Source organism: Oncorhynchus tshawytscha, linkage group LG07 (assembly GCF_018296145.1).
Source record: "Oncorhynchus tshawytscha isolate Ot180627B linkage group LG07, Otsh_v2.0, whole genome shotgun sequence".
NCBI classification, from domain to species: domain Eukaryota; kingdom Metazoa; phylum Chordata; class Actinopteri; order Salmoniformes; family Salmonidae; genus Oncorhynchus; species Oncorhynchus tshawytscha.
Genome location: NC_056435.1, coordinates 13,505,334 through 13,518,797, shown reverse-complemented (window position 1 = coordinate 13,518,797; position 13,464 = coordinate 13,505,334). Strand labels below are relative to the sequence as shown.

The following is a 13,464-nucleotide window of genomic DNA, read 5'->3' as shown; positions in this document are numbered from 1 at the left end:
CGGGTTCTTCGTCCCGCACCAGAGCCGCCCCTGATGCTGGCGGATCCGCGGGATGAGCAGGTTCTACGGCCCACACCAGAGCCGCCCCTGATGCTGGCGGATCCGCGGGATGAGTGGGTTCTTCATCCCGCACCGGAGCCGCCACCGACACTAATCATCCCCCCTACCCTCCCCATTTGGTTTCAGGTTTTGCGGTCGGAGTCCGCACCTTTGGGGGGGGTACTGTCACGCCCTGACCATAGAGAGCCATTGTTTCTCTATGGTGTAGTAGGTCAGGGCGTGACTAGGGGGTGATCTAGTATATCTATGTCTATGTTGTGTTCTAGTTTCTATTTCTATGTTGGTGTTTTGTATGATTCCCAATTAGAGTCAGCTGGTAATCGTTGTCTCTAATTGGGGATCATATTTAAGTAGTTATTTTCCCACCTGTGTTTGTGGGATCTTGTTTATGTGTAGTTGCCTGTGAGCACTCCATTGTCTTCACGTTTCGTTCATTCTTTATTGTTTTTGTGCGTTACAGTTAATAAACATGTGGAAACCATATCACGCTGCACCTTGGTCCGATAATTCTTACGACGAACATGACACAATGTACCATTCTGTTGTTCTGCCCCTGAACAAAGCAGTTAACCCACTGTTCCCTGGTAGGCCATCATTGTAAATAAGAATTTGTTCTTACTGACTTGCTTAGTTAAATAAAATAAACATGCCACTCTGTTCTGGGCCAGCTGCAGCTTAACTAGGTATTTATTTGCAGCACTTGACCACACTACTGGACAATAATCAAGATAAGCCAAAACTAGAGCCTGCAGGACTTGTTTTTTTGAGAGTGGTGTCAAAAAAAACCTCTCCCAATCTTTACAACCATTAAATCTATGTTTTGACCATGACAGTTTACAATCTAAGGTAACACCAAGTAATTTTGTCTCCTTAACTTGTTCAACAGCCACACCATTCATTACCAGATTCAGTTGAGGTCTAGAGCTTAGGGAATGATTTGTACCAAATACAATGCTCTTAGATTTAGAGATTCTCAGGGCCAGTTTATTTCTGGCCACCCATTCCAAAACTGACTGCAACTCATTGTTAAAAGTTTCAGTGACTTCATTAGCTGTGGGTGCTGACACATATATGGTTGAATCATCAGCATACAGCATACATGCATGTACACACAGGCTTTGTTTAATGCCAGTGGCACGTCATAAGCTTTGTTGCAACAAGGATCCACCATGCCTCTGGACTACACCCCTTCCTGTGGGTGGCTGCCTGGAAGACAAAAACAGGGTGATTAAAGTACACAATTCATCACATGAATCACATGATACGTTAACCATGCAATAGGAATGCTTGATTGTTACACATGGAAAGTAGTGACACCTGTGACATTCTCACCCAATTTAAAATGAGTGTTTCCTCACACTAGTGAGTGAAAACACTGCAAAATGACACACGTGCAATATTATGTTTCACACACCGGTTAGCAAAAACAATTAAAAAAAATATAAACTCCCCCATATATACTCAAAACAAACAACAAAGTCCCCTTGAACATAAAGGTCTCCAATACCTTCTAGCTAGCAGCCAGGGCCATTCTTGTAGTCGTCTCCATCGACCGTTTCCTCTCTCCTGGTAGACCTGGGTCATCAAGTGACCCTATCCTGGTCGCTACAGCCCCATCGCTCACCCACTTTGAGTGGATCATTCCGTCCAGCTCTCTGCAGGCCCCCATGGCAGTGTTATTGTCCCCGCCCGCTGTCCTGTACCTTTGCCCCACCTCTGGATTACCAACCTCTGCCTGACCCTGAGCCTGCCTGCCGTCCTGTACTTTTGCCCCTGTTGCTGTAATAAACATTGTTACTTCGACACGGTCTGCATCTGGGTCTTACCTTTATCCTGATACCTGGCCCCTCATCAAAGATAATGGTCGGTCACACACACACAAACACAGAGCACTGATTACATTATCAATGTTGGTTATGATCATCCTGGTGGAACCAACCTGATCGCCGTGTTCACCTTTCGATTTCACTTCAGATTTCATAAAATGTGAAGTGAAATAGAGTGGTGACAGGCTGGTTCCGCCGGGCTAGGTTATGTCCAGGACATTATATTCACCCAAGAATTAGAGAATAAGCAACAAATAATGCCCTTCACATAAATTATTTTTCACAATTGGTTTATCAAATGTATCAAAGTAATGAAGTGGGTTACCTTTTGTATTCGTACAATTGATGAGCCCGTGAAAGCTGTTGCCGAAGGTTGCCTGTCATATAATTGCCATAAAGTGGCTGACTGTTCCATTCATAGGAATGCTCACAGCGAGGGCATGTCTACATGATACTGATGGCGGAGAACAATTGGCCCAGCATCGTTAGGGTTTGGCCGGGGTAGGTCGTCATTGTAAATAAGAATTTGTTCTTTTAGAAGTCTGGCACCCAATTATACACTTTGTCTAACAGAAAAACAGGGTAAACAATTGTCATCATCCATCAATTCTAAATATAGCTAGAGAAATCATCTCATTTGGAAGCTAATTCTATGCTTTACAGATGAAGAATGACTGGCTCGAGATTGGATTCGATTTAGGCCGGTGACACCGTTACACTATGCAACTATGCGTATGGTGTGTGACATGTTTTGCTGTGGCCCTGAGTTGGTTTCAGTTTGTTGCTGCCAGTTAGCACACTGTTGTAGTCAGACATGAGTTAGTTTTTAATGCCATAGCTGCATCCAATATTTATTGCATACAGAACACTGTATTGCACTGTATTAAGATATTAAGCTATTTCAAAATACATGTATGCTAGGGTTGAGGTTAGTGCATCTGACTAGTAATTATTTGGCCTGGTTCAATACTTGCAATAGAATATTTAATGTTTTGCTCTCCCAAAAGCACTTGGCATTCTCTCAACCAGCTTCACCTGGAATGCTTTTCCAACAGTCTTGAAGGAGTTCCCACAAATGCGGAGCACTTGTTGGCTACTTTTCCTTTACTCTGCAGTCCAACTCATCCCAAACCATCTCAATTGAGTTGAGGTCGGGTGATTGTGGAGGCCAGGTCATCTGATGCATCACTCCATCACTCCCCTTCTTGGTCACATAGCCCTTACACAGCCTGGAGGTGTGTTGTGTCATTGTCAAATGACAGTCCCACTAAGGGAAAACCAGATGGGATGCCGTATCGTTGCAGAATGCTGTGGTAGCCATGCTGGTTAAGTGTGCCTTGAATTCTAAATAAATCTCAGACAGTGTCACCAAGCATCTCCACACTATCATATTCCTCCTCCTTGCTTCACGGTGGGAACCACACATGCGGAGATCATCCGTTCACCTACTCTGCGTCTCACAAAGACACGGAGGTTGGAACCAAAAATCTCCAATTTGGACTCTTCAGACCAAAGAACAGATATCCACCGGTCTAATGTCCATTGCTCGTGTTTATTGGGCCAAGCAAGACTCTTATTATTATTATTGGTGTCCTTTAGTAGTAGTTATTTGCAGCAATTCGACCATGAAGGCCTGATTCATGCAGTCTCCTCTGAACAGTTGATTTTGAGATGTGCCTGTTACTTGAACTCTGTGAAGCATTTATTTGGGTTGCAATCTGAGGTGCAGTTAATTGCCGATTTCTGAGGCTGGTAACTCTAATGAACTTATCCTCTGCAGCAGAGGTAACTCTGGGTTTTCCTTTCCTGTGGCGGTCCTCATGAGAGCCAGTTTCATCATAGTGTTTGATGGTTTTTGCAACTGCACTTGAAGAAACTTTCAAAGTTCTTGCATTGATTGACCTTCATGCCTTAAAGTAATGATGGACTGTCATTTCTCTTTGCTTATTTGAGCTGTTCTTGCCATAATATGGACAGTCTTTTACCAAATAGGGCTATATTTTGTATACCACCCCTACCTTGTCACAACACAACTGATTGGCTCAAACACATTTAAGAAGAAAATAAATTCCACAAATAGATTTTTAACAAAGCACACCTGTTAATTGAAATACATTCCAGGTGACTACCTCCTGAAGCTGGTTGAGAGAATGCCAAGCGTGTGCGAAGCTGTAATTAAGGCAAAGGGTGGCTACGTTCACGAATCTAACATCTAAAATCTATTTTGATTTATTTAACACTGTTTTGGTTACTACATGATTCCATATTTGTTATTTCATAGTTGTGATGTCTTCACTATTCACTATTCTACAATGTAGAAAATAGTAAAAATAAAAACCCTAGAATAAGTCGACGTGTGGAAACTTTTGACTGGTACTGTATATATATATATATATATATATATATATATATATATATATATATATATATATATATATATATTATATAGCATATTTATTATGGCACTAGATTGCAGGACAAAATCTGTTTCAGGTGTTTTAAAAATGCTAAATTCAGTGTTTAGCCCCCATCGGGACCACACCCAGAGCTATCCTCAGATTTATTTAGGGCACCTCCCTAATAATTCCTTTCATTCGTTGTCCGGTCAGGTGACTTGGCGCTCGAGCAGCCTCGGTATCGTTCTCCATTAAACAAACACCGTCAGCGGCACTGCCACGGAGACGAGCTCTGAATACATACCGACGGAACATAAAATAAACCCCAATACACCATACATAGGACGTGTTGTGACAATAATACGGCATGGGGGACCGTATGGCTTTGTTGCTGCTGGTTGTTGCGACCACGGCGTTAGCAGTTGAGGTAAGAAACTGGGGAAAGAAAGACGGGAGTCGGGACAAGGCTGAGCTCCATGGTTATTCTTCTCTTCCGCTGCTATTGCGGGAGCGACCAGCCGGGTGATTCCAAACCATGGGGGATAATTACGCATGAATAGAACCAAATGAAACCAGACATTCAGCAAGGCTGTGATCATATTCCACGCCTGAATACATGTTGGACAGCTTTTTTATCGAATTTAGTCTGACTCGAAATCATAGAAGTAGATTAGCCAGTGTTTAGATCCCCTTTGCCCAGTGTTATAAACTGCTATATTGTCTGCCATCGCTTGAATTGAAATCTAGTTTTATAGCCTATGGATAAGTTTTTTATTTTTCATAATTCAAGTTGAGAAATAATTACATTTGTTTTGCACAGAATGGAATGCTTCGTCAGGTCTTCGTATCTAGGCTACGGCTGAGATTCCTGTGTAACCTATGTAAACGAACGTGATATTTTTTTGTTTCTGTGCATAATTGCACTTCAAAACACAGCCTAGTCTAGACAGGTTTCTGTAGTGGCACTATTGATTGTTGTATCCGGATATTATGGGTAATATGATCACCATTTTTGTAGCCACTTGTGTAGTGTTTTTATCATGGCTCGATGATATATTTTGGTGGTGGGCGTGAAAGTAAACATTTAACGATTTATAGTGGGTTATTCTTTCCCTTAGATTTAGCTTTCTGTAGCCTAAAAACACAGGCTACTCCCTAAAAAGAGCCAACGAGTAGACCTACGACCCATTTAATTCTGCACATTGCGCCCATGGATAAGTGTAAAACCGCCTATGTTTTCCCTACGTCAACCTGTTTCATGTTAAGCCTGAGAATCAAGATAATGTAGTGAGACAGAAGTAAGATGGCGGCGGTGCACTGCAGCATTCCATGAACCCAGAGGCTCGGGGACGCAGGGACACGGTCTCTCGCGGGAACCGTTAGGCTAACATTTCAACCGATAGGCTGGCTATCTGTTTTTTATTTGATTTATCACGACTTAACCGTTTCAAGAAAATACCCTGCTAAAATGTCTGAAAGTCACGAGTTGTCTGGAATTGGCCCCGGTGTGGAGATGTTGCACACAATCACCGATCATCTCTCTCTCAGGCGCTATGCCATGTCGGTGTGACTGTGGCCTTGTCAAGAGAGAGACGACAATTGCTCTTTCACGACGTTCGTATTGTGTTACAGTGTAACACACACGCTACACTGCAATTGCGGCTGAGTTGCTACATTTGGTATGCCTGTGTGTGGGTACCACGGTTTGGATTTGAACAAATGATACCAGGCAGTAAGCGGATACATTTGATATGGGTGATACTTGTAACAGGTCGATGCGGGTCTGTGGGCTAGCTAGGCTACCCACACAATAAACATTACTCTTCACACACCTCAAGTTCAATATTTCAATGTCACTCAGGTTTTACTAGGCCTTCTCACATCCATACACCTATAACAACTAGCTATGTTAAATGTATTACCCCTAATGTTTCTGACTATATGTATCAGTTCTTAATCTTAATTCAATGTAGCCAAAGGGTGTTGTTGATATTTCTACATATTAAGATAATTTCAGTCAATTAAATTCCAAATAGGCTATAAAGTTGATTTTCAAACCTCCCAATACAGAAGTTCATAGTTGTTATTTCCCATATTGTGGGTTGTCAATAATTGACCATTAATTCCTTACATTTTTGATGGGAAAAGAAAGCTGATGTAGTTTAATGCTTTATTTCTTGGCATACACATGTATAAGCCACAAATTGAACAGTCTAAGGACACAGAGGGCAGGGCTCTCTTGTTAATCCGACCTCTATACAGACTGGAGTGTAGGATCAGAATTTCACTTTCCCATCCTTGAAAAATTGGTCGAAGAGCAACCCAGGCAGTCTGTCAATGCACTGCAGTCATTCAAGCCCAGGGCAATACAGCCTCACACCCATTAGCGTACATTATACCCATTGTCTCCCTTTGGCATCCACTGCTCCTGTTGCAGCTTCATCCAACCATCCATTTAAAGCGCCAGTTTCCAATGATGCTTTAAAGGGACAATTAGCTCCGTTACAGTCTCTACAATACCTACCCTTGTAATGTTTTGTTGTTGTGTGCCAATCATTGTCTTTGTTTTTGGGATGTTTCTCAAGCCATGCCAACCATCCTCCATATTAAAGCCCTTTTTATGTTTTGGTGACGGTACCTCTTTTTCCGCCTGCCAGACAGAAATTCCTGGCCCTTTATGGCGTTGTCATGGTACGTTTGTTATGTTGTTCTCGCCATGTTGGGATGTTCCTCCCCTTTCAGGATTTGTTGTATTTTGTACCCTCTTTCTCTCCCATGTAGCCACACTTGACATCCTCACCTTTTAAGGAATGTTTGTCTGAAAAGGTCATGTCACCTATCCCTTTAATGGCATGGCAGGTTTTCAGGAGAGCTGATCAGTGAAAAGACCTGGCATGGTGGTGTACGGCTGGCTTTTGCGCTGTAACCTGGCCTTTCAGATAACCAGCCATGGATGCTATCTCTATCTTGCTGGCCATGGGCTGGGTTCAGTTGGCATGAAATGGAGTGAAACAGTGAGTGACTACCTGAACTTGTCCAATGAGAAATGTTTGTTTTCACATTCTGTTGCAAAACATTTTGCGGCGGTGTGTCCTAATGAACACGACCATGAAGAGCTTTACAGAGCAAATATATCATGATATCACGGTATCATCTTATATGAAATGTGCAGCAGTGTCTGGTACAGACCACATTTTAGAGGCTCTCACAACATCAGGATGGGCTCGATTGTGAAGCGACTCCGGCCCCACTCTTCACAATCCCTCATCTATACAGATCAGTGGTTCTGTGCAAGTGCTGCTCCATTCCAATGCTCTCCAATGAAACCTGGATGAGGGTTATCAGGGACCCCACCTCCAACCAGGAGAGAATGGGTGTGTTCCAGGTTGTCTTTTTGCAGTCATGCTGCACATCCCAAAAGACTACTCTATCATAATAAAGTGGCACCTGGGACGTGCCCTATAGCCCTGCTGCTATGGCAACCCCACCTCTGCCCTGCACAGGCCAGTGGATCACGTCGTAACTGTCAGTGTCACCGTCATGGACACTGCGTGACTGCCGTGGCCCGTGGCGAGTCGTGTGTGACCTTCACGTCCCCACATACAAACCTGGAACTTGATAATCTGAGCGACCAAGCGCAGTCAAAGAGCCTGGTGGAGGTCGTTCGTGATGTTTTTAGGGGGCTGACTCACTGTGGCTTATAGTTTTTATAGAATTAGTCCAAAATGGCACCATATTTCTTATGTTGCCTTTCCAATAGGGCTCTGGTTAAAAGTAGCGCACTACATAAGGAGTACCATGCCATTTGGGATGTAGACATAGTCCACCGTTAACATATAGCTGCAGAGAGTAAGAGCGCAATGGAAAGAGAAAAGATGGAGGGCGGTAAGGTCAATGTGATGTGTACATCGATGTATGGGGCAGTGATCTGTGTGTCCATTTGACTGAGCCCACGTGGATATATTAATTAATAATATGTCCGATGGCAACATGCTCCTGACATACACACAGACAGACACACATGCACGCTCACTCTACACAACGCCAATACATAATCACACAAACACAGCAGCATGTGTCTTAGGAATTATGCTACACACTAGTCCCTCTGACTACAAAATGGCCACTCCTTCTTCAGTCAGCCTCCTTTGTTCTTGATTGACTTGTCCTACTTGACCAAATGTCTCCCAAAGCAATCAAATAAATACTCTAAACATGTATTTTCTGAATTCCAAATCAACCCCTAGCCCCTACCGTGTACAGGCTACACGCCTATACACTCGTATAGAGCTGACTGTTTCTGAAAGAATTTGGCAGGTATTGGTAATGGCTTACTTTTACCTTTTCATTTAGCTAGGGTTTAAATATAGCCATATTGATTCCACCGATCTAACCATCCAATCCTCTCAGATCGACAGGAGTGGATAGGGAGTAGGGGGCTAGGGGTTGATTTGGAGTTGAGCAATTATTTCTCACCTCATCAACTATCCCTTCTCCCATGTTGGGTCTCTTTTTGAAATGATTGAGCAACCCGCCTTGACCACCTCCTCTACTTCCTCCTTATCCCCCTCTTCCCTCCTCCTGTGTTTTGGTGGTGGCAGTGCCCTCCTCGGTCGCCTGGCACCTGTGCTATAATTAGAGCGCCGCCTCCCAGAGATATTCCTGTCTCTGCTCTCTCACGCTTTCTTCCTTTCATTCCTCCCTTCTTATTCAAGTTTTTTTTTCACTGCCTCTTTCTTCAGAAGCAACAGGCCTAAGTCTTCCCTCATTCAATATCTTCTCTTGCTCCCTCCCATTCCTCCCTTTCATTCCCTCATCTTTCTTTTTATTGCCTTTTTCTCCAAGACAGGCCAATGCTTCCCTCGCTCGACCCTCGACAGTGTCCCTCTGTATATTGGCCTTATGTATATTTATTGCTACGTGCACTGTGAAGGGAGTTATTATATGCGTATTGCTTTACAACAGTTTCAATCAACTATGACCTGACATTTGGAGAATTTAATCAGTGCTGGTCTAAATGTTGATTTGGGCTTTAATTTAATCCGCTTGCTCAAAATTGCGTTGATTATAGTTTGCAGTTGTTTTGAACTATCTAATATCTCTAAAAGGTCCTCTTTGTTTCATGAACTAAATAACTTAGCTGAACTGTGAGTAGCATAGCATGTGTGTGGTGTCAAGAAGGACTGGGATATTCTTGGCAGTGCCCTGCTATTCCCAGTTCCTGTTTCCTTGTCCCCACCATTAACTAGGGTTGGTTTCCTGCATTTGTGTGATGCAGGAGGAGACTTATAGCCTACTGTGTGAATGTGACAGTAATGGAACATGGCTCTCTGTGTACATTTTTGAGTTTGTGTGTGCGGGCTTGTTTGTCTCGCACTCGATTAGTTTTGTACATCTCTCCCATGTGTGTGCATTTTAATCTCACTTGATTAATTGTGTGTGTTCAGTGCCACACTAAAATGTGGGACGGGTAAGCATTGCATCACTGCACGGGTATGCTGCTGACCCCATAAATTTCCTTATTTCTCAGTATGGGGAGCTAGATCTTGGAAACATGCAAACATGTATCATACATTGACTTCACATAGTAGACTTGTTCCATTGTGGCTCAGTTGGTAGTGCTTGTACTAGGCTTGGGTGGTATCCAGAATGTTACACTTTCATTCCGACCTTGTGCCATACTGGCATAATTGGTAACACCGTCACTGAACACAAGGGGTGCCGTTTTCAAACCCCACTGATACTCTGTAATCCAAAGGTTAGCAATGCTAACAAGTACCTGTAAAATCACATAGAAAATGCTAACGATCGCATTGCGAACATTTTGTACAGTTTCCGACCTAAACTATACATGACTTAAAAATGCTACTCAGTTTGCTGCACGCACAAAACAAATATTAGCCAGCAAGGCTCTTGATACAGGAGGGATTTCTCTGTTACCAAGCCTCCCGAGTGGTGCGGCGGTCTAAGGCACTGCATCTCAGTGCTAGAGGTGTCACTACAGACCCTGGTTCGATCCCAGGCTGTAACACAACCTGCCGTGATCGGGAGGCCCATAGGGCGGGGCACATTTTGCCTAGCATTGTCCGGAATTAGGAGAGGGTTTGGCCAGGGTAGTCCGTCATTGTAAATAAGAATTTGTTCTTAACTGACTTTTTAATAAAGTTTAATAAAAGCGAATTCTTGTTGGAAGAAGCTAACCACTTACAGTAGCTAGATAGCTAACTAGCTACTAAATCAGCAAACCAAATGCATAACTGCAAAGCATTTAGCACATTTTAGACATTTTATCTGAATTGTTTCTCCAAGATGGCACTGCAGTAGGACATGTATCTGTCTCAGTTTTTGTCTTTTCCTATGTAAATAGCCAGTCTTTTTCGTATATATCTTAATCTCACTTTCTAAGTATACTTTCCTGCAACCCGCCTCACCTAATGTGGTACGGAATGCTGATTAATTAGGGCCGTTTTCATAACAATCGAAAATCTATATTTTTGGACACGGATTTGGCCGATTTAAAAAATAATTAAAAAATAAAAAACCATTTTTTTATTTTTTTTTACACCTTTTATTTAATAGTTTTAACTAGGCAAGTCGGTTAAGAACACATTCTTATTTTCAATGACGGCCTAGGAACGATAGGTTAACTGCCTTGTTCGGGGGCAGAACGATTTTTACCTTGTCAGCTCGGGGATTCAATCTTGCAACCTTACGGTTAACTAGTCCAACGCTCTAACCACATTGCACTCCACGAGGAGACTGCCTGTTACGCGAATGCAGTAAGCCAAGGTAAGTTGCTAGCTAGCATTAAACTTATCTTTAAAAAAAACAATCAATCAATCATAATCACTAGTTAACTACATATGGTTGATATTACTAGTTTATCTAGCGTGTCCTGCATTGCATATAATCGAAGCGGTGCATATCATTGCTCCAACGTGTACCTAACCATAAACATCAATGCCTTTCTTAAAATCAATACACAGAAGTATATATTTTTAAACCTGCATATTTAGCTAAAAGAAATCCAGGTTAGCAGACAATATTAACCAGGTGAAATTGTGTCACTTCTCTTGCGTTCATTGCATGCAGTGTATATGCAACAATTTGGGCCGCCTAATTTGCCAGAATTTTACTTAAATATGACTTAACATTGAAGGTTGTGCAATGTAACAGGAATATTTAGACTTATGGATGCCGCTTGTTCGATAAAATACGGAACGGTTCTGTATTTCACTGAGAATAAACGTCTTGTTTTCGTTCGAGATGATAGTTTCCGGATTCGACCATATTAATGACCTAAGGCTCGTATTTCTGTGTGTTATGTTATAACTAAGTAAGTCTATGATTTGATAGAGCAGTCTGACTAAGCTATGGTAGGCAGCAGCAGGCTCGTAAGCATTCATTCAAACAGCACTTTCTTGCGTTTGCCAGCAGCTGTTTATGGCTTCAAGCCTATCAACTCCCGAGATTAGGCTGGTGTAACCGATGTGAAATGGCTAGCTAGTTAGCGGGGTGCGCGCTAATAGTTTTTCAAACTTCACTCGCTCTGAGACTTGGATTGGTTGTTCCCCTTGCTCTGCATGGGTAACGCACCTTTGAGGGTGGCTGTTGTCGTTGTGTTCCTGGTTTGAGCCCCGGTAGGGGCGAGGAGAGGGATGGAAAGCTATACTGTTAAACTGGCAATACTAAAGTGCCTATAAGAACATCCAATAGTCAAAGGAAATACAAATGGTATAGAGAGAAATAGTCCTATAATAACGACAACCTAAAACTTCTTACCTGGGAATATTGAAGACTCATGTTAAAAGGAACCACCAGCTTTCATATGTTCTGTGCAAGGAACTTAAACGTTAGCTTTTTTTACATGGCACATATTGCACTTTTACTTCTCCAACACTTTGTTTGCATTATTTAAACCAAGTTGAACATGTTTCATTATTTATTTGAGGCTAAATTGATTGTATTGATGTATTATATTAAGTTAAAATAAGTGTTCTTTCAGTATTGTTGTCATTATTACAAACAAAAAAAACGTCTGATTAATCGGTATCGGCTTTTTTTTGGGTCCTCCAATAATCGGTAACAGCGTTAAAAATTATAATCGGTCGACCTCTAGTACGGAGCTGCTAATTTATAATCCTTGTAACTGGAACTTCCATCAGGAGCTAGCCAGCGAACTAGCTACTAGTCTTGGTTAGCCACGGCTAGCGGTTCTTGCTTTTTTCCCCCCCAGTCATCAGCCAGTCTTAGCTCGGACAACACCTGCCAGTGTGCACAACACGATATAACCCAGAGCATATCGGACTTCTTCTCTCTACCATATCACCGGATTCCTGCCGCTCTGGATCATTACACCGGGTTATTTACTCCGGATCATCGCAGCTAGCTAGCTGCTAACGTCTCTGTCCAGAAGGAAGCACCAGCTAGCCTTGAGCTAGGCCCATATACCAGCTAATTCTAGGGCTACAATATCTCCTTTGCCAATTGGTCTGGACCCTTTATTGTCGACATGGAGCCCTGCCGATCCATCACGGCTGGACTGCCGACGTGATCGCCCGATGTGGTCTCAACAGGCTATTCTCTTATGATGTTGCCGAAGAACCAGCTACTAGCCCCATCCGTTAGCTTTCCTGAACGCTGTGCCCCCTGCTCGCCTAGCGTAGTAGTGACTACCGAACAGCACCCTGACTCACCTATTTCTGTGGAACCTTCAGTCCCGCTCAAAATGCCTTAGATAGCTTTTTCGTCCCACACAGATGCGGCGACCTCACCTGGCTTAACTTGTCCCTCCAGAGACGAGACAACCTCTCATCGTCACTCAACGCCTAGGTTTATCTCCACTTTACTCACATCCTACCATACCCTTGTCTGTACATTATGCCTTGAATCTATTCTACTGCGCCCAGAAATCTGCTCCTTTTATTCCCTATCCCCAACGCAGTAGACGACCGGCTCTTGTAGCCTTTAGCCGTACCCTTATCCTCCTCTTCCTCTGGTGATGTAGAGGTTAACCCAGGCCCAGTAGCCTCTTGTTCCACTCCTATTCCCCAGGCGCTATCATTTGTTGACTTCTGTAACTGTAAAAGCCTTGGTTTCATGCATGTTAACATCAGAAGCCTCTTCCCTAAGTTTGTTTTATTCACTGCTTTAGCACACTCCGCCAACCCCGATGTCCTAGC

The 13,464-nt window shown here is 42.9% G+C and overlaps 1 protein-coding gene across 3 annotated transcripts in view; it reads left to right on the top strand.

The window, feature by feature from the left end:
• Positions 1-4,482: 4,482 nt before the first annotated feature.
• Positions 4,483-13,464, top strand: part of appa (amyloid beta (A4) precursor protein a) — a 45,178-nt gene continuing 36,196 nt past the window's right edge. For 2 of the 3 annotated variants that reach the window (XM_024426219.2, XM_024426218.2), the window contains exon 1: positions 4,483-4,709. In XM_024426219.2, the coding sequence (XP_024281987.1) occupies positions 4,650-4,709 (60 nt within the window). In that variant the 5' untranslated portion in view covers positions 4,483-4,649. The remainder of the gene's footprint in view (positions 4,710-13,464) is intronic. The other variant, XM_024426217.2, reaches the window with a different exon arrangement.